The 22,768-nt window shown below is 56.8% G+C and overlaps 3 protein-coding genes across 3 annotated transcripts; all 3 read right to left on the reverse strand.

The window, feature by feature from the left end:
• Positions 1-683: 683 nt before the first annotated feature.
• Positions 684-3,752, reverse strand: LOC119099293 (potassium channel subfamily K member 12; the record flags this gene model as incomplete). Its single annotated transcript, XM_037222422.1, has 4 exons — positions 684-906; positions 2,010-2,758; positions 3,428-3,500; positions 3,546-3,752. Coding segments are annotated over 4 exons (1,197 nt in total), but the record flags the coding sequence as incomplete, so codon positions are not given.
• A 1,864-nt stretch (positions 3,753-5,616) lies between these two features.
• Positions 5,617-14,649, reverse strand: LOC119102520 (two pore calcium channel protein 1). Its single transcript, XM_037225906.1, has 8 exons — positions 14,543-14,649; positions 12,447-12,610; positions 12,157-12,224; positions 11,331-11,482; positions 9,861-10,165; positions 9,136-9,249; positions 8,579-8,760; positions 5,617-6,987 (listed from the first exon to the last, which is right to left on the reverse strand). The coding sequence occupies exons 2-8, from the start codon at positions 12,512-12,514 to the stop codon at positions 6,899-6,901; spliced, it is 978 nt and encodes a 325-aa protein (XP_037081801.1). The 5' UTR covers positions 12,515-12,610; positions 14,543-14,649; the 3' UTR covers positions 5,617-6,898.
• LOC119099303 (two pore calcium channel protein 1) lies at positions 14,132-22,547 on the reverse strand. Its single transcript, XM_037222434.1, has 12 exons — positions 22,517-22,547; positions 21,173-21,288; positions 20,899-20,987; positions 19,339-19,459; positions 18,603-18,731; positions 17,777-17,838; positions 17,148-17,321; positions 16,674-16,775; positions 16,232-16,358; positions 15,257-15,451; positions 14,543-14,667; positions 14,132-14,141 (listed from the first exon to the last, which is right to left on the reverse strand). The coding sequence occupies exons 2-12, from the start codon at positions 21,269-21,271 to the stop codon at positions 14,132-14,134; spliced, it is 1,233 nt and encodes a 410-aa protein (XP_037078329.1). The 5' UTR covers positions 21,272-21,288; positions 22,517-22,547.
• Positions 22,548-22,768: the final 221 nt, after the last annotated feature.

The raw sequence follows: 22,768 nt of genomic DNA on the forward strand, positions 1-22,768 counted from the left end.
CCAGGGCGAGAGGCAGGCAATACCAGGTAACTTCAGTAACTATGTGCGTCGTACAGTCCCAATGCCAAGACTGGCATTGGGTAAGGAGAAGGCGATACATACCGACGGAACGTTATCATGACTACGCAACGACATCCGACAATGTTAAGGAAACCGAAGACTGACAACATCCACGTTGATAATTAAAATCTAGATTGCCACCACGCTATATCGCCTGAGTCACCTCGTTCCACGCTGGCCGCCCACCCCGCATCTACAACGTAGGAAGTGGATCACATCTATTGTACGACCCGAGCCACGGCCGTCCTTCGATGTTGGCTGTCCAGCGACCCCCCCCCCCCCCCCCGCGCTCAGAGAGACCACAATATACGTCATCATTGGTCACAGAATAACATGATTACAGCCATTCGTCCTTCAGTAGCGGTGTGCCCATCCCAGTCCAAAATATTTTGCCCCCGCGATTAGTCGGGCAATACAGAACGTTCAGCGCAAGACAGACTGCGGCAGCAGTGAAATTTGAAATCCAAACCTTTCACTCACGCACAACCTCCCCCATTTGCGAATCAGCTCCCTAGCGAGGTGTGATCCACCTCTCACCCTGATCAGCTCCTGATGAGCTGTGACGTCAGCCCGCCCTCCCCCCCCCGTCTAGACACCCCCGTATTCAGAGGTCACTCCCGCCCTGCAGCCCAGTCCTTGTTGTCGGCGCACCAGCCGCGCGCCGCCCGCCGGCTTCGCTCAGTCGTCCGCCTCCAGCTTCTTGCTGACGATGGCCACGGAGCCGAGTGAGCCGATGCTCACGCGGCCGAGCTCGTCGTCATGGTGACGGCCGATGGCCAGCGCCGAGTGCGAGCGCGACTGGTGCACGCTGTCGTGCAGCCGGTTCTGCATCACCGCTAGCGACACCTGCCACAGACGGACGGGCCGGGTGGGGGAGGTCAGACTGGGGCCAGACCGTTTTGGCCGCGACCGCGGGTTGAGACTTTGACGTCAGACGGTGAGGTGAGGTGGTGAGGTCAGATGGTGGGGTGAGACAGTGTGGCCAGATGGGGACCTGAGACGGTGAGCTCAGATGGCGAGATGAAACGATGATTGCAGGCGACGAGGTCAGAAGGTGAAGGCCGTGAAGGTCAGGAGACCGTGAGGTTAGATAATGAGGCCAGAGGGCGAGGTGAGACCGTGAGGTCTGACTCCAGAGGGAAGTTCAGATGGTGGATGGGCGCTCCCGCTAGCGGCGGTTGCCGGGGATGATGCGATCCGCCAATTCACACCGTTAGTGGGACCCTCAGGAAACCGGTGTACGCGACGATGCGGTGAGAATAAGAAACCCCAAGAAAGAGCAAAGGTGCTCGCAATCAGTGAAATCTTAACATATCACTTGCGTGCGTTAGTTCATGCCAATGTGGATTTCGTCGATTACTTTGTGCCGCGGCCTGTGCCAGCGAAGGCTTTAGATTGGGTTAAGACTGGACGCGCCATGAAATGGCGTTGGTAATACCTGAAAGACCTGCAAACCTTGAACCCCGAGGAACTTCGACGTGAGTCCCACACCGGCAGAATTGCTGGCTCACTCCCTTTCTGAGCCACGGAACCCAAACCTAGTCGGCCGCTGGTCAATTCGCTAAGAATGTCCATGTTAAGTCATATGCATATACACACACATATGCACATTATGCATGCATTTTATACATTGTATAACACTATTGTATTGTTGTGGGATTGTCGTATATGTAAATATATATATATATATATATATATATATATATATATATATATATATGCATAAAATAGTTATCAATATCTAACTTCTATATATCGCGGCATCTAGTTAACTGGCGACGGAAAAAGCAGCTTGCCCAGACATCATCTGGTACATGAGACCGTTTCCGCACACAAATCACGTATACATATTACATGGCATTTCATCCACGCACATCATGTCTTGCACGACCCAATACCTCTCCCAACGCAAGCCCGCCCCGCTCGAGGTTGTGGTCTGCCGTACTCACTCGGTTCGCCTGCAGGTTCTCCCTCGTGTACGTGATGCCGTCCAGCATGCTGTTGCGCCGCCGGCCGCGCAGGCTCTCCAGCGGCGCGTTCTGCCCGTGGTGCGAGGGCGTGCCCTTGGGCAGCAGCTGAGGCGAGAGCCGAGCCGTGGCGGCATTCAGCCCCGGCGCCGGCGACGCCTTCGCGACCCCGGACGGCGCGCCGCCGCCCAGCCCATTCACGCGGCGGATCGACCAGTTGAGTACCTGCTTGATGACGATGGAGACGATGTTGAAGAGCGAGTACATGCAGCAGACGCCGACGACGGTGAGCAGGAAGTTGACGACGCTGTACCAGGCCGGCGGCGTCTGCACGCCCGTCACCACGTCGCCGAAGCCGATGGTGGCGAACGAGACGAAGCTGTAGTAGACGGCCTTGACGTAGTCCCAGCGCTCGACGTTGACGTACAGCAGCGCAGCCAGCTGCAGCACGAGGCAGGTGCAGAGCAGGAGGAAAAGCAGCACCCAGCGGACGGCCGGCCGCCAGCGGTGCACACGGCTCTCGCAGGAGCCGGCGCTGTTCGGGCGCGGCATAGTGTGCACCTGCTGGTCGGCCCGCCAGGCGTGGTAGGTGCGCATCAAGAACGACAGCAGCGTGATGAAGCGCTCCAGGAACAGGTTGAAGAAGAGGATGCCGCCGGCACAGCCGAAGATGCCATAGAAGATGAGCAGCAGGCGCCCTGCCACCGTGTGCGGCGCCGTCCAGCCCCAGCCTGCGGACATGTAGACGACCGGCTGAGGTGGTCTGCTGGGGACGAGAGCGTGATGGACGCCCCACTGGAGGATCCAGGGTGTGGTCCTACCTCTTGCGATTACCGAGTAATGCCTGCTTCCTGCGCCCATTACTGCTTGCTCCAGTACAAAGTTAAATTGCAAGTTGCAATTAGCGCAGGTGACCACATTGATCAGGACATCGGAAAGTGATGCAGCCGGTATCGAATAAGGCACACCATGTCAATCAACGCGCATGAAAACAATTATAGAAACATCATGCAACGCCAGTCACACAGGCGTCGATGCTAGACATCCTGCTGTAACGACTTGATTACCACACGTGATATCATTCTGCACAATAGCAAAGCATGACCATTGCCCTGGCGATGGCGGGCTGAGAGGTCAGTGACCATGCTTTACCGTGAAGTACGATACCAGCCATTCGCCAGGCTTTCAGAGAGATTGTAGCCTAAGCGCACTCATAGGCCAACAGAAACAGGCGTAGGAGGTAACTGTCGGGTGCAGACATGGGCTATCTTAACACGCTCTCCGCGAACCAAATAACTCTTTTTGAGGTTGCACGCTCCTCGCTAATTCGTGGTACCTAGCGCTCGAACGCTCCTCCCCCTCCCCGATCAACGGAACCCCGACCGCTCCTCCCGCCTCACCGATGGTCGAGATGACGGTGCAGCAGAAGTGGAAGCTGCCGGCGAAGTCCCAGTGCGGACGGCCGGCCAGCAGGCCGCGCCGGTCCGCGGCGCGCTGCAGCGCCAGCAGCTGCTCCACCTGGCGCAGCGCTTCGGCGCCAGTTGACGCCGACGTGTTGCGACGCAGCGCCTCGAAGGTGAGGCGGAAGGTGCGCCGCGCGCCGTCCTCCGCCTCGCCCTCGGCCCACTGGAAGAGCGCCGCGCCCGCCAGCAGATAGAGCAACAGCACGGGCCCCAGCAGCAGGAAACGCCAGTTGTCCTCGTTGCGGCGCAGGCGCGGCAGGCAGGTGGCCGCCGAAGGGCTGCCGGCGGACGGCGGCGGCCGCTCCGGCGACATGCAGGGTCAGGGTGACGACGCGCCGGAGGGCGGCTGCAGCAGGTCCGGCGAGACGGCCGGCGAGAGCAGGCGGAGGCCTGGCGACACCGGCGCCGGCACCAGGCGAAACTCCAGCGCCGGCACGGCGCCGGCGGGTGGCTGCTCCGCGGGGGACTGTGTGCGGGGCCGGTGCAGCTCCGGGCAAGGGCCAGGGCTGCTCGTGGCCGAGTCCGAGAACGCCGCGGAGAACGTCCGCTCACGGTCCGCCCGGCGTCTGGCCGGGGTCCGGTGCGGGTCCGGCGGTCCGGTGGGGTCCGGCAACGGTCCGGGCACGTACCGGACGGTCCGGCGCGTGTTCGGTGAGGCTCCAATGGCTGGCTGCTGAGGTTCCCGTCGGTTTAAACCACGGGCGGGCGAGGACGTTCGAGAAAGCTCAGCTGCGATCCGCGGACACGCCGTTGCGCCCCTGAAGCGGCGCGGTCGGGCCCCGCGGGCTTCCCGACCGTGCGGCCGCTTTGCGACGCGACCCGGCTTCACTCGCGTCGTCTGCTCGCACGACTGGAGGCAAATCAATCCGACGCGAGACGCACATGAGGCCGGGGCGCTGCGGAGGCAGTAACGCGGCGCGTCCGGCCGTCTCCATGGCGACCGGCCGGTGCGCTTCATCCCACGCTCGATGGGAGACGGATCCGCTCCCAGTGCAGAGCCTTGCTCGGCTCCCGGGCTCCCGGGTCACGCTAGGTTTCCGGGCTCCCGAGTCACGCTAGGCTCCCGGCTCTCGAGTCACACTAGGCTCCCAGGCTCCCGAGTCACGCTAGGATCCCGGCTCTCGAGTCACACTAGGCTCACATGCTCCCGAGTCACGCTCGGCTCTCGGGCTCCCGAGTCACGCTCGGCTCTCGTGCTCCCGAGTCACGCTCGGCTCCCGGACTTCCAAACCTCACTCGCTTCCGAGCTCCCAGGTGACCTCGAGTCCCGGGCTCTCGAGACTCGCTCGGATCCCGGGTTCCCGAGTCACGGTCGGCTCTGGGCCCACCTGGAGCCCCGCTCCGCACCCGGGCCTGGACAGCAACGCCCCGCTCCTAGACTTTTCGCGTCCTGCTCCGCTTCCAGGTCTATCGACGTCCAAGCGTGTTCATCGGAACGGTATCGACAGCCATCACACTACGACGTAAGTTAGGTGGGTACCCTGGATGGAGACTGAGGCGCGCGTCGGCCGCACGGACGCAGGCGAAGCTAGCAGAGGACGACGATACATTATCCACGGATGCGGATCACCTGGAGGGTGCTGCGTCCATTGTTGGCACGAAATGAACGCAGCTGGAGTTCCAGGGCTGTGCACGCATTTTATGTATTTTGCTATATATTCCTGTCACCTGCACCCAATCGTCGGCGCTAGTCACTACCTGTGTGTTTTTTTTATGTTTCAAGGCCTCAAACTTCAACCCGAACCGTCAACGATGGTTTGTTGTTGTAGCAACGACTGTATCTACCGGGGAGCTCGAAGGACAACCAAAACTGCGCTGTTCGGTTACTGGGTGACGCGCGGAATGTCTGACAGCATTCCGGAGGATCCACACTGATAACTTGGTTCGGCACAATTCAATACAGCTGTATACTGCCTACTGAGTTGTTGATTGTCCCGTCCCAAATGCACAGCGCTCGAGAATTCGCGAAAGCGTGGACTATACACCTGTTTATCAATTTGGTACTTCGTCACGCTGGCTTGAAAAGAAATAATGTCATCTTGACACACTGGAGCACGAGACAAACGTAACATTAGTTAAAATGGCAAGTGACATATCGTATGATTAAAAAGTGCAACACACGCCGCTCATGCTTCATTTTTATTAACAAAATTGCGATTAACGCGACATCGCCCCCCTGGGCTATCGTAACATGTTCGTTAACATCGCCATTTCACGCAGCCGTTAATATTAAGTACGGGACATCCCAGCCGTCTACAAAGCGACCGTCTGGAATAAGTTGAGTATAACGGTTGTGGCCGGCGGCCCTGCCAGCCTGTGCACCAGCAGCAAGGTGCGAAGTGTGACGCAGTTATATCAGAACAGTCATGGCGTGCCATATGAGGGGGCAACGCAGAGTACATTGGCCGCAGCCGCGGTTATTCCGAACTTTGCGAATTCTGAAGCGGTACGGAGTAAACATCACCCACACTATATCCACAAGTGAGCCATAGGTAAACAAAATGGCACGTCTGTCCAGCACTGTACACCGATAACACACCTGTTAACAAACAGCACGATACGTGGCGCTGCAGCGCGCGCGCGCGATCTTTCCTTGATGCGGCACGGCGGTGACGCACGCGGCGGCGGCCGCGTCCCAGAGTACATGAGCAAGTGCGCGAATGCCCGCGTCAGCCTCCGCGGGAGGGGGGGGGGGGGGGCAGGGGCCCGGCGGGGTCGCTGCCTCGCTGGACACGGACCCCGGGACCCCGGACTACCGGCCAGCTGCTCCGCTATGCGGCAGATACCGCACCCCGCCGACAACGTAACACAGAGCCATCGCCAGTTTATCCCGTAGGTGGGTTTTTCCGAGCGGTTTCGGGCCGCCACTCAGAATACCGTTGCGATGCATACGAGAGCTTCACATCGGGGCATAAATACGTAGCACAGCACGCCTTTCAGTCAGATCTGAGCGCTGAGCGGGCTTCAATGGCGTTTTGTCATAGAAAGGAATCATATTGTCAGGGTTACGGAGACCTTGTTGTCCAGACCTTGAGACCAAACAAAAACGCACCATCATTAAACATTCCCAGAGTAAAGCTTATTTGCCGCGCTCGTGCACGCGGTATACAGCGATCGTCATTAAACAAACGCACTTACACTAAACTCGCACATATAAAGTTCAGACCCATCGTTGTATACAAACCAGATGCCAAAAAAGCCGCCTTCCGGGCGGAAATCAAGAATTACATCGAGGTCGCACGTTTCACCTCGACCACCGAAGAATAGCGCTTTGGTGACTGTTACGCACATCCGGCCGAAGCGCAAACCACGCGGCAACCCATGCCTCGAGTGGCAGAGACGCGCTCACACTTCGACCGGGCGGCCGTGACGTGCGGTGCCGCGCTCAGCCGGCGCCCCCGGCAGACTTCACTGGGCGACCGGGGCGGGCTCGGGCCAGGAGCGCGTCTCGTCCGACTCGAACATGCGCTGCAGGAGCACCTCGACGCTCCGCGGACCTGAGGCGGAGCGGACAGTGAGCGGCCAGCGCAGCTCACGCGCGCGCGGCTCCCATCAGGACCGCGCGTCTCATCGTGACAGTTACGAAGTCCACTGATGATTCCACGTCAGCACATGCTGCGACTGAGTGTGCGTGTTGCAACTGAGATGTGACACTGACTGATGATGAGATGATGAGATGTGACGTCGTAACTCGGTTTCTGTTCAGCTCTGCCTACTATCTCCTGCCACGGCGGGGCGTTTGCACGCATGCAACTCTATCCCGGTAGGGGAGGGGGGGGGGGGGATCGTCGGATGCAGTGAACAGTAATTGATCTAGCGCACGTGACCAGCATCACTCACTACATCAGATGTGGGACGGACCAAAGCACTCACCGTATCTGATGCGAAGCAGGCTGCAGTACTCATCGCGCCTGCCGAGGCCCACACCACAATACTTACGGTTACGGCACCTGAGCCCCGCTCGTCAGAGGCAAAGGGAAGCCCATTCCCTGCATATGACGTCACGACCCAAGCCCATCTCCGGATCAGCCGAAAGCCGGGGTGTATTTGTTGGCAAGAAAGTCGTCGGTGCTGACATAGCAACGCATAACGGTCGATGCTCTGTTGACGGCCTTGTACGTCCGACAAACAGGCAGGCCTCGACCTCATGTGGAAACTGGTCGATAGTGAAGTATTTAGCTACCGATCACTTGTCAATAGCTGTTCTTCGATTAATATTCAAGTGCGCCATTCCTGTGCGCTTTATGTTTCCATGCGGTTGGATCAGCTGATCGTACTTGTCCCCGTATTTGGAATTTAAGGCGTTCCCCATTGGCGTGCATCTCCGACGCCACCTCAGTGGACGGAGCTCGGGTCGTAAGTCAATAAGGAACTGGGTCCTGGTGTGAAGCAGACCATACTGCTCACAGTACCTGCTGTGGAGCAGACCACAGCACTCGTGGCACCGGTGCGGAAAAGACCAGAATACTCACGGGTCTGTCGTGGAGCAGGTTAGACCGTTCACAACATCCGTGTTCAAGCGGACAAGAGCCCCTAGTATCTCGTGGAGAACGGATCATAACGTTAACGGTATTTGTTGTCGAACAGACCACAGAGCTGACGGCATCCCCGCGGAGCGGACCACAGCACTCGCCGAGGCTGCTGTGGAGCGGGTCGCAGCCCCCACAGCACTGACGCGGGGTGGACCCGGACGCTCATCGAGCCTGCTGTGGAGCAGGCCACAGCCCCCACAGCACTGACGCGGAGTGGACCGGGACGCTCACCGATGCTGCTGTGGAGCGGGTCACAGCCCCTACAGCACTGACGCGGAGTGGACCGGGACGCTCACCGATGCTGCTGTGGAGCGGGTCACAGCCCCCACAGCACTGACGCGGAGTGTACCCGCACGCTCACCGAGCCTGCTGTGGAGCGGGTCACAGCCCCTACAGCACTGACGCGGAGTGGACCCGGACGCTCACCGAGCCTGCTGTGGAGCGGGTCACAGCCCCCACAGCGCTGACGCGGAGCGGACCCGGACGCTCGCCGGTGCCGATGTGGAACGGGTCACAGCCCCCACAGCATTGACGCGGGGTGGACCCGGACGCTCACCGGTGCCGATGTGGAAGCGGACGCCGGTCGTGGCCGACAGGTCGTGCGCGCCGGCCGGCCCGCTCGGCCGCCGGTCGTGGTCGGCGTCCAGCTCGTCGCTGTCCACCAGCGTGCGGTACGGGCTGCCGGCCTCGGCGGCGTCCTGCTCGGCCGGCGAGCTTCGTGGCGGCTCTTGCAGACGGCTGACGGCGCGCCACACACGCCGCGTTACAGCACGAGCCGGCCGCGCGGACCCGTCGCGGCGGCGCAGGCGCTCCCACGAGCGGCCGGCAGCCACGACCACCGCCGGACGCCGCCCGCCGCGCTGTACGACAGTTCAACGTCCTCCCTTCTCAGTACGGCACTGTGTCTCGCAGATCCCTGACGCAAACGGCGGCGGGATGTCCCCGGCTAAACGAACACCAGCAATCGTATCAACTCCTGGGAAGCAGCAGCAAACCACCACACGCCGACATTCCACCCCAAATAAGCGGGCGCTTGGGCGCCCACGCGGACACCGCTCGAGTCCGGTCGCGAGGGAGACGAGTCCGTCCGGCGGCGCGGCCGACACCACCCACCTGCCGAGGCCGAGGCCCAGCTCGCTGATCTGCTGCTCCACCTTGCTCTCGGTGGTGGTCCGCTCGGTGGTGAACTCCAGCAGGAACGCCTCCAGAATGAACGCCGTGAATATGCTGCAACGGGCCGTCACCCACCGTCAGGAGCAGCCGCTGCTCACGTGAGGGACGCGAGGCCAGGCCAACCGGCATCGGAACATGGTGACGGTTTGGATCATTTGGCGACGCTGTAATCGCATCGTGATGGTAAGCGTCACGGCCTCTCTCCGACCAGCTGAAGCGGAAGACACCGCAGCACAGCCTACCATATGTGTTGCGGTGTCTTCCGCCGCACCGTGGGTACCGGAGCCCGGCCCTCACGGCCATACGTGGCATGCCGCACCTCTGAGCTGCGGAACCCACCAAGACGAGAAGGCCAGCGGCACAGAGAGCGGCGCACACCGCGGCCATCTAGTGTCGCGTCGAACTAGTGTCGCAGCGCACCGGCTGACCGAGAATAGTAGCTGACTTACCGGAGCGACAGCAGCACTCGCAAGATGTGAGCACCAACAAAACCCACAGCGGAGCACCAACACAACGGAGCGATATAACACGAGCGGAGCTTATGTGAGCACCAACACAACGCCCAGCGCCTGTTGTCTCACAGCTCTGGCATTGCATACAGCGTTAGCACAACCCAACACACGATAACACACCTGAGAAACGACACCGCCCCATACTGGACTCACTTGAGCACCAGCACGACGCAGCAGAGGTGGAAGGCTACGAAGTAGAGGCGCGCCCAGCGCGAGCTGACGGCCGAGAAGCCGTTGGCGATCACGTGCCACTGGTTGACCACCATCAGCTCGAAAAGCACGGCCAGTGCCGACGGCAGCGAGTTGAAGTTGTTGGCGCAGTACTGGAGCCGGCCGAAGTCGGTGTGTTGGAGCCGCCGGTCCCCGCAGCCAGTCGGTAGGCCGGGCCCGAACGGCGCTGTCTGCACGCGGCCCGCGAACAGCTCCATACCCAGCAGCGCGAAGAAGTAGAACAGGCACTGCGGAAGGCGCAGCGGCGTCAGCGCTCGGCGGAAGGGAGAGGGAGCGGGCGGATGCCACGCACGCCACTCCCACGAATTCGGCCAAAACGAGCCCCGGAAAACGGAAAATTGAGAAAGACTCACTGACTGAGAACACACTCGCTCAGCCACTGTGACGTACTTAAAGGGAGTGTTCCACATTTGTATGGGGGTTTGAGCTAAAGCAACCACATTGCATATCATCCAGTGCAGTTCACAGCCCTGACATTCTTAAGACGTAAATCCTCTGGTTTCCGAGCTAGGATGTGCCCGCGAAGATGTGCATATCTTTTCGTGCAGACTATTACAAGGTCATTCAGACATGCTTGTTGTAATAGAAACGTCAATAACATCCTGCCACCCTCTTGGCCATGCAGTATTCAAGGTCAGGAAGAATATAATCGTCAAGCCATTCACATTTGCCTATCGTGGGCACGACTTCCAGACACGGTTGTCGTCAATTGGCTCCACATCGAAGTTGAGCAGCCTGAGCATGTTTTCGTCACGTTTGTGCTACATAATATAAGAAGCCGGACATGTGTACCACACATTATGAAAATAAGACTGCTAATCGAATAGATGAGGAATAACGCCACAACAGGAGTATGTGAATACAAGCTAACAAGTTAACTTAATGACAAATATGCCAGAACACCACGAGAAAGGGCTTAAACACGAGCCCATAGCGATATTTGCTTGAGCAAATATGTTCAGCACCACCACTACCATATCTCAGCGAGATGAAGTGGGTGGGCATTAAGGCGCCAATTGCGCAGGAAAATGCAGTTCATGTACTACGTCCAAACTCTGTTCTCGAGAAGGCTTTATTTAGTTCACGACCGTCGAGTGAGAGACTACAAATTCTGCGTAGGGGTCATCCGTCATACCGTGGTTCATGTCAAAGGTCGAGTCAGGGTTCAGGTCAGTGGTCGAGTCGGGGCTCAGGTCAAAGGTCGAGTCGGGGCTCATGTCAGTGGTCGAGCCGGGCCCAGGTCAGCGGCCGAGTCGGGGCGCAGGTCAGTGGCCGAGTCGGGGCTCAGGTCAGCGGCCGAGCCTGGGCTCAGGTCAGCGGCCGAGCCTGGGCTCAGGTCAGTGGTCGAGCCGGGCTCAGGTCAGCCGCCCAGTCAGGGGCCGCGACACTCACGAACAGCACGCCGCAGTAGGTGACGATCGAGCGACTAAAGCTGGCGATGGTCCGCAGCACCACGCGGAAGATGGCCACGCTGTCCATCAGCTTCACCACGCGCAGCACCCGGAACAGTAGCAGCACGTCCAACACCAGACGGTTCCGCTCAGCTGCTGGCCAGACGGACGGCTGAGACGAGTGACTCTGGGACAGGCGGCTCTGAGACGAGCGGCTCTGAGACGGTGACTCTGAGACAGGCGGCTCTGAGACGAGCAGCTCTGAGACGAGAGGCTCTGAGACAGACGGATCTGAGACGAGTGACTCTGAGACAAACGGCTCTGAGACGAGCGGCTCTGAGACAGGCGGCTCTGAGACGAGCGGCTCCGAGGCAGGCGGCTCTGAGACAGGCGGCTCTGAGACAGACGGCTCCAAGACAGGCGGCTCTGAGACACGAGGCTGAGACACGAGTGTCTGCGACAGGCAGGCAGCGCACACACTGGGCGCGACCTGACACCTACAGCAGAGGTTTATGCGGCAAACCTACCTGAACAACAAACACCTGATGACCTGACAAACAACACACAAGCAGCCTGACATAAAAACGGCTTAAATGCGTCATCTGTTCCAAAGAGACAGCGAATCAGCCGGCGCTCTTCCACTATGGCATGAAGCCCTCACTCCACGCTGATGTCATTTCGGGCCGAATTAAACCGCTGCCGTGTTCCGCAGCGGCGGCCTCTAACGCAGCGTGGGTGGGCAGCAATCCGCGGCGGGCGGCAGCGTCCTGCCTCCGCCTGTGTCGACAGCCTTCCACCCCAGCCACGCCAGATGACGGGAGTCGTACCTTCCACTCCGATGGCCAACCGGGCGATGGAGATGATGAAGGCTCCTCCAATCACGGCGAAGTCGAAACTGCAAGCCGAGAAGGATTCGGGGTCAGGGCTGAGTCAAGTGCGACACCGACGGTGTCGGCGTGTGTGCAGCGAAACGCTCTGGGCGGACGCGGACGTCGTCCTGGCAGCCGTGTCAGTGGGAATGATCCGCCCGGTCAGTGAAAATCCCCCAGCCAGCTGACGTAAACCCGTCCTTCCTACCCTCGCCTGCCCGCCCAGCAAGACAGGCAAGAGCCCTCACAGGTTCCAGAGGCGGTCGAAGAACTCCCTAAAGCCGAACGTGTACATCTTCAGCAGGATCTCCAGCATGAAGAGCTGAGGAAGGCCCACTCGGCCGCGTCCTCGTCGACAGCGATCAGCACTGCGTTCACCACGATCAGCACGTCGAACACGATGCGGAAGGGCCTGACGGTGAGGGCGGACATGTCAGAGCGCGGCGGCCGGGCTTACGACCGACCGCCGGAGGACGGCCAGGCCAGGGCGCAGCCCGAGTCTGACGTCACCGCGCGACGGTCGGAGCTACGCCGAGCAGGCATGGTCACATGACCGCACATCGGCACCGAAACGACAGGCGGATGAACGGCGCGGCTCGGTAGGGATGTCGGCACAGGCGCACACCGGCCTTCCACGTCTGGTCCTGCATGCATGAATCGCAGAAGACGGTACCCTACGAAGGGCCGGTTGTAAGTTCGTTCTACTTTGTTAGATATATTTTTAATAAGAAAACAAGAGAAACATGTCTATATAGCAGCGTGACTAAAATATGTAGAGTCCCTGCCGTAATTTGTACACTAATTGGCATTTGAACTTACATCGTCAGTACTGAGCGTGGCTTGTATCAAATGTGACTGCATCGTCTATAGCCAGCTGGGATGTATTACCACTCAGCTGATTGGATGCATATCCACCAATTAATCCCCATATATAGCAGCAAGTACTTCAAGAAGAATGCCGGAACCAAATGAGCGAATCAAATCTGCTTCAATTCAGGACACCAGCCGATGCTGTAAACTTCATACATATATGCCACAAAAAGTTTGCACAAAATTGTGCTGCACTGCCTCCCTTGCACCTTTGCGACCATATGCAGTCTGAAAAAGATCCACAAAGTATATCAGACATACATTTGTATGACAGCCATGCTATATATGCTTTTCCCCAGTCTCCAATGGTGGATGAAGGGAGATGGGCGAGGACCGGGTCACGAGGCAACTGTAGAGCAGCTTTTATAGCTTTACAGTGGGCTGGCATATAGATTTAGTTTTGACCCCCCCCCCCGCATGAGATGCTCCATTTGTTCCTGCATATCTAAACAACAATTATTTGCCTAATTGATAAAGCATTCACTGTAGGCTGCAGTTCTGCTGCCAAGCCGCCACATGGCGGCCAATATCGCATGCATTGTTCGCCAATCAATGTGTCACATTACCGCAGCTCTCGAACAGTAGTTAAAAGTCCAAACTTGGAACTGCATTGTTTTGTAAAAGCAGCCCACCTCTGCGGGATTTAATAGCTCACAGATAAGTTACCAGATGCTATCGGTTGACCAACCAGACCACTGTGAGAGGCTTAATTTATCATCAGCCATTAACAGCTGTCCCAGCTCGCTGCTAATTGGCCAGGTATTGCAGTTCCGTCCCTACTTACAAGTTCTATTACACCGCAAGGACAAATGAGGGTTTGTTATCGCTTGATGGATGCATATGACAGACGATTTCATGTTTCTTGTTGGCGATTCCTGATATCTGGCAAGTTTTTTGTCAACCAGCTCGCCTTCTTATTTAATAATAGTGCACGTTTAATACGCGGCTCATTTTCCTATTTTGCTTTTGTCACATCATTTTTTATATCACTTGGCTATGACATCCCACTCTGGCCCAGTGATTTGCATGTTCTGCAATACCTGAGTTCCGTCAGCTCTTTCCGCTAGTCGTTTCTGCCAGCCGGTCATAACCGGTAAATACCGGCTGGCAGCTGTTGTCAGCCGGCTGCTGTCCATGCTGGACCTGTGACTCTGCCACTTCTCTGCTCTCTGGGGACCGGACCCACGCCTCTCGCTCCCTGACCTTTGTCGAGGACTCGGTCGTGCGGGCGGATGATAGATAAGCTCGTCCGGGTGCAGGGATAAGCTCCAGTGCCCGCCACCTGAGCCCTCGCACGACAGCCGTGAGCTACTGACCGGCCCACGTGACCGCACGTCACATGCGCCGCGGCCTCTCACAGTGGTGGCCGCGATAGCGCCGGTGAAATACTCCAGCAGCGCGTCGGATTCGAACTCGGGTCTGCCGGGCGCCGTCGCCGGACCAGCGAAGCGCGACGGGCGTCTCTCGCACGCACCTCTGGCGGACGCAGTACCGCAGCAGCACCGAGGCGCGGCTGTTGTAGAGGCGCGGGCAGAGCCGGGCCAGCAGCACCACCCGGTCCTTCACCTCGGTCACCTGGACGTTCAGCAGGTCGGCCAGCTGGTACAGCTGCCGCTCGCCTGCCGGCCAGCTCCGGTCAGGCGGCGGCACGGCGCAAGGGAGGGTGCCGTCCTCCCCACCAGCGACTCGCCGCGGGGTTCCTCCGGGCGCGATGGTGACGGGTGTGCCGAGGCGTGACGCGGGGTGGTGCCAGACGAGGAGATAGCGTGGCGACACGCGTCATATAGTTGCGTTACGTTAACATGACACGTTATGCAAACATGTTGTGTTTATGTTTGCAAACATAGCAAACGCAGCGCGTATGCTGTGTTTGCAAACATACCAATGAAGAACCGGCTCGACATGAAGAATACAACAATTTCAGAATTTAAATCTTCTAACATGTCTAGCATTCATTCGCATTAATTCACTAGCTTTTCTTCCAGCATTCCACAGATTTCTAGCGTCAAGTCCTCCACCCATTATTCCCCAGTCTCGCCGATCCACCAGTCGCCGGTCCAGGCACCACGGCGAGTACACCAAACCCGCCCAGCACCAGCACCGAGCGCCAGAGCGGCCGCCGCCGTCCAGGCCGGGCCGGGCCGGGTGCCTCAGCGGCGGCAGCGGAGGCGGAGACAGCGGCGGGGGCCGTACCGAGCCGACCGGAGCCCGTCTGGTCGAGCACGCGCCACAGGATGTCCACCAGCTGCGGGCCGTGGTGCGGCCGCAGCACGGCCATCACCTGGCCGTAGACGTGTCGGGAGACGGCGCCGCCGCCGCCCAGCAGCGCGAAGGCGCGCGCCATGAGCTGGCGCCGCGCCGCCACCGCCGTCTGCACGTCCCGCTGCCGGGCGCCGGCGGGCGCAGCGTCACACGGGAGCGGCGGCCCACGGCTGGGCAGCGCCAGGCGAGGCACTAAACGGACTGGAGACGGACTGGAGACGGACGGGATCCGGGGTCGTGCGGGGACGGACTGAGGACACAGAACAGTCTGGAGATGAGTGGGGCATAGTGGAGGGAGACTATGGACGGACTGAGAGGGACTGAGGACGGAACAGAGAACAGACTGGAGATGACTAGGGGGACTAAGGACGAGGACAAAAGGGGGAGGGGCTGGAGACGGACTGCAGATGACTGGGGAGGAGCTGGAGGCGGACTGGGGACGGACTGGGCACCGACTGAGGATAGTGACCTGACGGCTGAGTGCTGGCCAGCACTGATTACGACAAATTGGTGGTTGACTGCGACGACGAAAGCGATGGATTCGGAGCTGGGTGGCGATCACTAAATCTGCCCATGCCAAGTATGTACAGCAGAATGCACCAAGTCAGATGTAAGCCGTTTTGGACGCCAAACAAGACCCTCACAGGCAAGCGACCGACAGAACGTATCAGCACGTAAGCCATGGACAGTGACGGACAACAAAAAGGCAAACAACTAGAAAAATACGATCATAAATGACGCAAATCATGCGGACCAAACGAATGTACCATACCATTTTTGAACCATAACGGACGCAGGTAACGGACACGCACAACAGTCCTTTAACAACGCAGCCAAAGGCTATCAGGGTCCACAAGCATCCGTGCGACGTTAGGAAGTCTTCACGCCAGGTGTAAAATACCTTCAAATGCTTCCTGTAGCTGTTGTAGATGACTGCTAGAATGACGTTCATGAACAGGTACAGGCTGATCAGGAGGAAAACGACGAAGAAGAGGAACATGGGCGGGAACGCGTTGAGAGCTGGCATCCTGCAACATGCGTGGGAATACATCACCCCCGGCACACGCATCCGGCGCATCCCAACGCCCTCGGGTCAGACGACATCTCAAAAACGTCCGCACACGCCGGCGCTCCTCGCCAATTACCGGGGCTGTGTGTTGGACAAAAAGCTGATGGCGATCGATCTCAAGCGATCAGATAGGACGATCTTAAATTGTCATCGTTTCCTTTATGGCGCAAGCGCGTGCCTCTGCGCCTGCTGTCACCGAGTGCAGACGTGAGTCGGTGGAGGCTGTGCGGCAGGCGCTCTCGCCTACGTCAGGTCCGTCTGCTGGCTCACTCACATGACGTCCGGACTGTTGGCCGTGGTCACCAGGACGTACAGGTCGAACACGCTCTCTTCGTAGGTGGCGAAGTACGGCGAGCCGTTGGCGTACGACAGGTTCCTGAAACGCAACACAGCTCCAGCCGCTGACAGAGCCGAAGCAGGGCCAAACCAGCGCCGTTGTTCGAAAATGCAGCATCGCGCGCTCATCTACTCTGTGATGACGATAATGCTTCGCGTAGTCATTTTATTCACAACAGTGCCGCTGCAAGCCCGAAATTCCTTCACTGTCACAAAACCTTCCCATTAAAATGACCCGGCTAAAACCATACACTAAGATTCCAGCATGACATGCACGAAATCGACGCACAACACATTTTATTCTGCCTGCGCTGTCAGGCACCCCAACGGATTTCCAAAACCTCACTGCAGTTTACACCGGCGCTGAGCGCGGTTGGCGAACAACCGCCAAACGTCGCCGGCGTCTCCTTACCGATGTCCAAACAGTTTGTAGGCCATGAGCGCGAAGAGCAGCAGGTTGAGCACGAAGAGCACCATGGTGCCGACCACGTCGGGCAGGGTGCGGCTGACGCTGCGCCACGCTCGCCGCACCTGGCGGCTCTCCGGCATGTTGATCATCAGCAGCGGACGCAGCGGCCGCGACCACCTGGCGCGAGGACAGCCGGCCGGGCGTCACACAGGCTCGAGGGAGGGGCGAGGACAGAGCTGCGGCCGACCGGCGCGGAGACGCGTGGGCGCCTCGTGGACAGCCGGCTTCGGAACACCGCGGAAGCACCAGAGTCGGACCGGGGGTCGGGCAGAGTGGAACGGGGCCACGGGAACGAGCACGTCCACCCCATCACGTGACGGCGCCAGCGGACCGCTGCCGGGCTGGTCTGCCAACACACGTGCAAGACAAGGCTTGATTGGGGTCAACATTTGGGCAGCTACCCACGCTCTGATGCACGTGGAAGGACTCGCTCGTGAAGGCCCGCAGTGTCCCGGCACTGACCCTCCCCCGCGGACAAACACCTCGTCAGAGCCGGTGTGTGAATGTGCTTGCAGTGTCACAACACCCGACTCTCCGCAGAGCAGTCAACCCTAAGGACAGATGTACCGCACCTCACGCAGTGAGAGCCGGTCTCGGTCAGCGCCACGTACACCACGATGTCGATGATGATCAGCTGCAACAGCAGGGCGGCGCCGTCACACGCATAAGCCCGCGTGACTAGCTGACACTGACACTGGAGCGAAGGCACTGTACATCGCTGTTCCACCCATGCCGGAACACTACAGCGCAAGATATCACTGGTCTGGTGGCGCCAGGCAGGTGGAAAAGTCATATGACGGGGCAGAAAATGGCGGCATCTATACAAGCAGCAAGACTGTGCAGATTTCATAGCACTTTAGCGGTAGCGCAATATCAAAAACATTGGCGAATCTCGGCTCTTACTTTAAGCGGCTGTAAGGGTCTGCCCCCAATACGTGACCCCTTACCTACTTGCCAGTTCCGAGAAGCTGTTGGGCGATGCGACGGAGCGTTAAACAGCAAGGAAAAACACAGAATCGAGAGCCACACAGAGATGACCGTCGCTTATACAGCAGACGTCGCTTATACGATACGATAGCGCGTCGCTTATACAGCAGACATGAGCATTTCACAAGCCTGTAGACTGCGACGGAGGCCTCCTTACGTCGGACTCTGGGCCAATCCTGGCCATATTTCTCAACACGACACTCAGCGCAGTATTGAACCAAACGAATCCGACACGCGAAGCACGTTAAGCGTAGCTTAGCAACGACAAGACCACGGTGAGCATAGCTGGAAAAAGTCATCCTGGGCAATCTATCTATAGCGTTAACGAGATGGCTCTGCCGGCTGAACCACGTCGACCAATTACCGCGCGTAATCATGCCATCGGCCACGGCAGCCCGACGCCACACTGACCACAATCACCGCCACGACGACTACGTTCTTCACGTCCTTCCAGAACCAGGCATGCGAGGTAAAACTGAGCAGGTGGATGCAGCGGTATACGTAGAAGCCCACGCAGCAGAGCTCGATGCAGGCGGGTATCTGCCGGTGGCGGAGATCGGGGCGCGTCAGAGGAGTGCGAGCGGTGTGCCTAGAGCCCCGCGCCCGTCACCGGCGGCGTCGGCGCACGGAGGGCGCCGCCTTTCAAAGCGCCCAGCGGAGAAAGACACGAGAACGCGGCGGCAGTCTGACACGGAGCGCCGCTCGGTCATCACACACGGGGCACCATACGGTCATCGCACACGGAGCACGGTAGGTAATCACACACACGGAGCACCACGCGCTCATCACACGCGGAGCACCGCACAGTTATCACACACACGGAGTACCGCGCGGTCATCACACGTGGAGCACGGTAGGTCATCACACACATACACGGTGCACCGCACGGTCATCACACACGGAGTGCCGGTGTCGGCTGAGCGTGTGGCGCGGGTGCCCCTGTGAGCGCACTCTTTCTTTCCGGTGAACGTGTTTTACGATCGACTGTCAAGCAGGCAGGGAAAAGCTCACAACACCTGGACCGAAGGTCACAACACCTGGACCAAAGGTCATAGCACCCGGACCAAAAGCCACAATACCTGGGCCAAAGGTTATAGAAGCTGGACCAAAGGTCACAACACCTGAACCAAAGGCACCAGCTCCTCACCAGGTAGTTCAGCTTGAGACTGCGCAAAGTGGGCTCCTCAAACAGCGCCAGCGCCATGTGGACGCACAGCACCATGTACAGCAGCCACTTGAACCAGACCGACCGGTAAGCCAGGTAGTAGCTGCCGGTAAAGAAGCATAAGCTATACTCACATAATGAATTAATGTATCAATACCTGGAATCGATTTGAGTCAACGTCCCATCTTGCACTGATGCGATAGTGGCAACACACAAACACTATGCCTCGACAACCTGATCAATGTTTTGCCATGGGAGAGATGTTGGCCACTAAAGGTGTACCTTTCTTCGCGAATAACGGAATTTATTGTCAAACCCACCGCCATGTCCAGACCTGAACATGGCAACAAGGTGACTCCAACGCAGGCTCGGCCGGCACGGCCCAACACGGGTTCCAACACGAGCTCCAATACGGATCCCAGCACGGGCTCCAGCACGGCGCCGTGCACCACCACACAACCCACACACATCCCCGACACAGGGCGGTCACGTGGCCGTCCCCACAACACCCCACGCGACCCCGACTGCAGCACCAAACCAGCAGAGGTCAGCATGGTATCAATGCGGGCCGAACCGTCCTCAGCGCAACACTGGCGCGGCATCGGCACGGTCCCAGCCTTCTACCAACTCCCAGCAGTGCCCAACACGTCCTGAATGCACCGCAGTCCCACCAACCGATCAGGTGATCCCGACCGATCTGAACCCGCTCGGCCCTGAATGTCCCCGGACGGCCAGGGCACAAACTTGAAAGACAGCCCAAAAATGATCCACGTGCAGACACGATGCGACCACAGTGCGTTCTCGACAGTCCCAGGATGATCCACGTACGGCCACGGTGCGGCCGCAGCACGTTCTGCACACAACACGGTCTCAAAAAACGTCTCACGCGGCATTAGCAGGGCACCGGCATGGTGCGGCTTCAACATCGAAAAACGCGGGCCCAACATGGGCATAATATAACGCTGACACGACATGAGTAAAACATGGCATCAACGCAAGGCGGCGCCAATGCGACGCGAACACCGCCACAGCACGACAACGTTGAATTACCCAGGCAACAAACTAAACTCCATGATGCTGACATGCCCGCATCGCACCACGACACTCTCCAGCGCGCTCCCAAATGGCCCGACATGACCGCAACACGGCCCAAGCACAGAACCGCCACCATCCTACAGAAGCCTGGCATGGTCTGTACTGGAACTGCATGCCACAGACATGTATGTCTTTGAAACACCTCTGGTCACACTTTTCACACTGATCAATTGCGACCTCCACGAACATTCGCATAATGCGTTTTTGTAGGTCATGGTATGGGTACAACAGCATACAACAGCATATGGGTACAACAGCATACAACAATCAACATATCTAGTTATCTGATGCCATAGGAACAGTGAATGACAATTGTAATGCCTTAATCCAATTATTAATTCAACTACAACAATGAAACACAGAGTGGCATGGCCACTTTTTCTCCCAGAGGCAGCAACATTACCACCAGCTGTAAAAGCATCCCCAAACATGGTGAAAATGACCCACCTGAGATTTCTTGGAGTAGGGTCAAAATATAGACACATCTTCCAGCCAGCTCGGGCATCCTCAATATAGGTGGCAGCCAACAGCAACTCCTAAAGAAAAACATTGGTGTCTGAGTGACATTCCATTCAGATATTTAGAAACTGCTCACTTTGTTCACCCTGATCATGACTATGGAGAAATAGCACAGGACCATGACTTTTTGTGTGGTGATGCTGTATCATGAAGACATTACATACACACAATGACCACTGAATATCACAATTTCATCACTCACATGCCTGGACAGCTGGCCACTATGCCTCTCATCTTCTGGCAAGTCAGTTGCTATCTCTATTGCATTAGCAGAGTCAGCTGTATCACCATTGTTCTCCATTGTCAGGTCCGAGCATGCTGAAAATGGCAGTTGCTATCAGGCATCATACAAGGATTGTGGGATGTGTGTCTGGAGCAACATTTTGGTGATGATGATTCGGGGTTTTAGGGCGCATCAACTGCTGAAGGTCATGCAGCGCTCTGGAGCAACATTTCATGAATCTTGCATTATACCAAAGGTTTTAAGTAATGTCTGGTCTACATCTATCAAATGAAGTAGGACAATTTATCCCAATATATCTGTGGAATCTTGATGAAATGCAATGGCGTAATAAAAATATATTCTACCTTACCCCTTAAAAATACAAAAGCAGAATACTCAAGAAGCCCTTAAAGCTCTTAAAAAAGATAATTTGATGGCAAGTCTTAAAAATCTTACAGCAGGAAACCCAAGAATTAAGTGAAAGTGTATGAATTGCATATATATATATATATATATATATATATATATATATATATATATATATATATATATATATATATATATATATATATATATATATACATGAATACATATAAGAACATGTCTGCCATACACTGCTGGGAATGGGAGGAGTAAATGACTTTTATATGATGTGTTTTACATTACCAAATCATTCTTCACTTCAGAATCATGCCCATCCAATGTGTCACAGCCTGTGTGACTTAAGTGCACTAAACCTTGTGCTCACATGCACCAAGCCCACACTTAGAAGCACTCAGAAGCACATGGTATTTTTACTTGGAAATGTGTTCACATCAATATCCCCTGAAACATTGGCCCTCTACACACTTAAATTGGTCTGAACACCACTCTCCACACTCTGATCTATAGTGCACATCTGCTAAAAACCTTTTCTGCATAGTTATTCTTAGGCTGGCTGTCTGTTCTATCTATCTGTTCATATTCTGACTTCAGGCAAATCAACTTTTAAAATGAATGGCTATTCAAATATTACATTAAAGCTTTAAACCTACTTTCAAGGCATTACCCTTTGAAAAAAAATGTGTGCACAACACAGCAAGTCATCTCTCAATTAATTTATCGTTTTCCATTTCTCATCCATTTCTCAGAGCAATTTGTCTCCTCTCTCCCAAGTCAGAGGCTCGGGGGAGGGAGGAAATAATATGAATATGAAACTATATCCCTAGGGCTAATGTTACCATCTGAAACCACTAATAGTCCAGGTTCCCAAAAGGTCAGAAACTAATACTGTTCATGAAAATGATGGAAGCTGATTTACTGCAAGACTTAAAGCTATATAACCGCCGCGGTCGCAGGCACACCACGTCCACACGCCCCCTCACCGGAGCCCACAATGTTTTTGTGCACATCTTCTGTGTGCACGACGGTGTTGAATGACACCAGCGCGCCGAGTCAAGCAGCGCATTATTTGACGCTCAGAATAAAATAATTATTTTTACAATTAAACTACTTACAGAAATTTTCTTTAAACATCATGACATTAATTTATTTTTTTTTGATACTTGAAGCTTGGAGCATGTAAATAAGGTTTTT

Source organism: Pollicipes pollicipes, unplaced genomic scaffold (genome assembly GCF_011947565.3).
Source record: "Pollicipes pollicipes isolate AB1234 unplaced genomic scaffold, Ppol_2.1 Scaffold_2555;HRSCAF=2994_pilon_pilon_pilon, whole genome shotgun sequence".
In the NCBI taxonomy this organism is placed as follows: domain Eukaryota; kingdom Metazoa; phylum Arthropoda; class Thecostraca; order Pollicipedomorpha; family Pollicipedidae; genus Pollicipes; species Pollicipes pollicipes.

Bases quoted from the DNA above. Each gene is read 5' to 3' on its own strand.
- LOC119102520 (XM_037225906.1), bottom strand. From the start codon at position 12,514: ATGCTGGAGATCCTGCTGAAGATGTACACGTTCGGCTTTAGGGAGTTC. The intron at 10,166-11,330 runs GTGAGTGTCGCG...CGCCTTCCGCAG, and splicing joins CCTACTGCGGCGTGCTGTTC to TGCCTGTTCTACTTCTTCGC. The intron at 9,250-9,860 runs GTGAGTCCAGTA...GGCCCGTTGCAG, and splicing joins TGCGTCGTGCTGGTGCTCAA to CATATTCACGGCGTTCATTC.
- LOC119099303 (XM_037222434.1), bottom strand. From the start codon at position 21,271: ATGGAGAACAATGGTGATACAGCTGACTCTGCTAATGCAATAGAGATA. The intron at 17,322-17,776 runs GTGCGGTACATC...TCCTCGCGCCAG, and splicing joins ACCGGCTCTCACTGCGTGAG to GTGGTCGCGGCCGCTGCGTC. The intron at 16,776-17,147 runs GTAAGGAGACGC...GTTGCGTTTCAG, and splicing joins TACAAACTGTTTGGACATCG to GAACCTGTCGTACGCCAACG.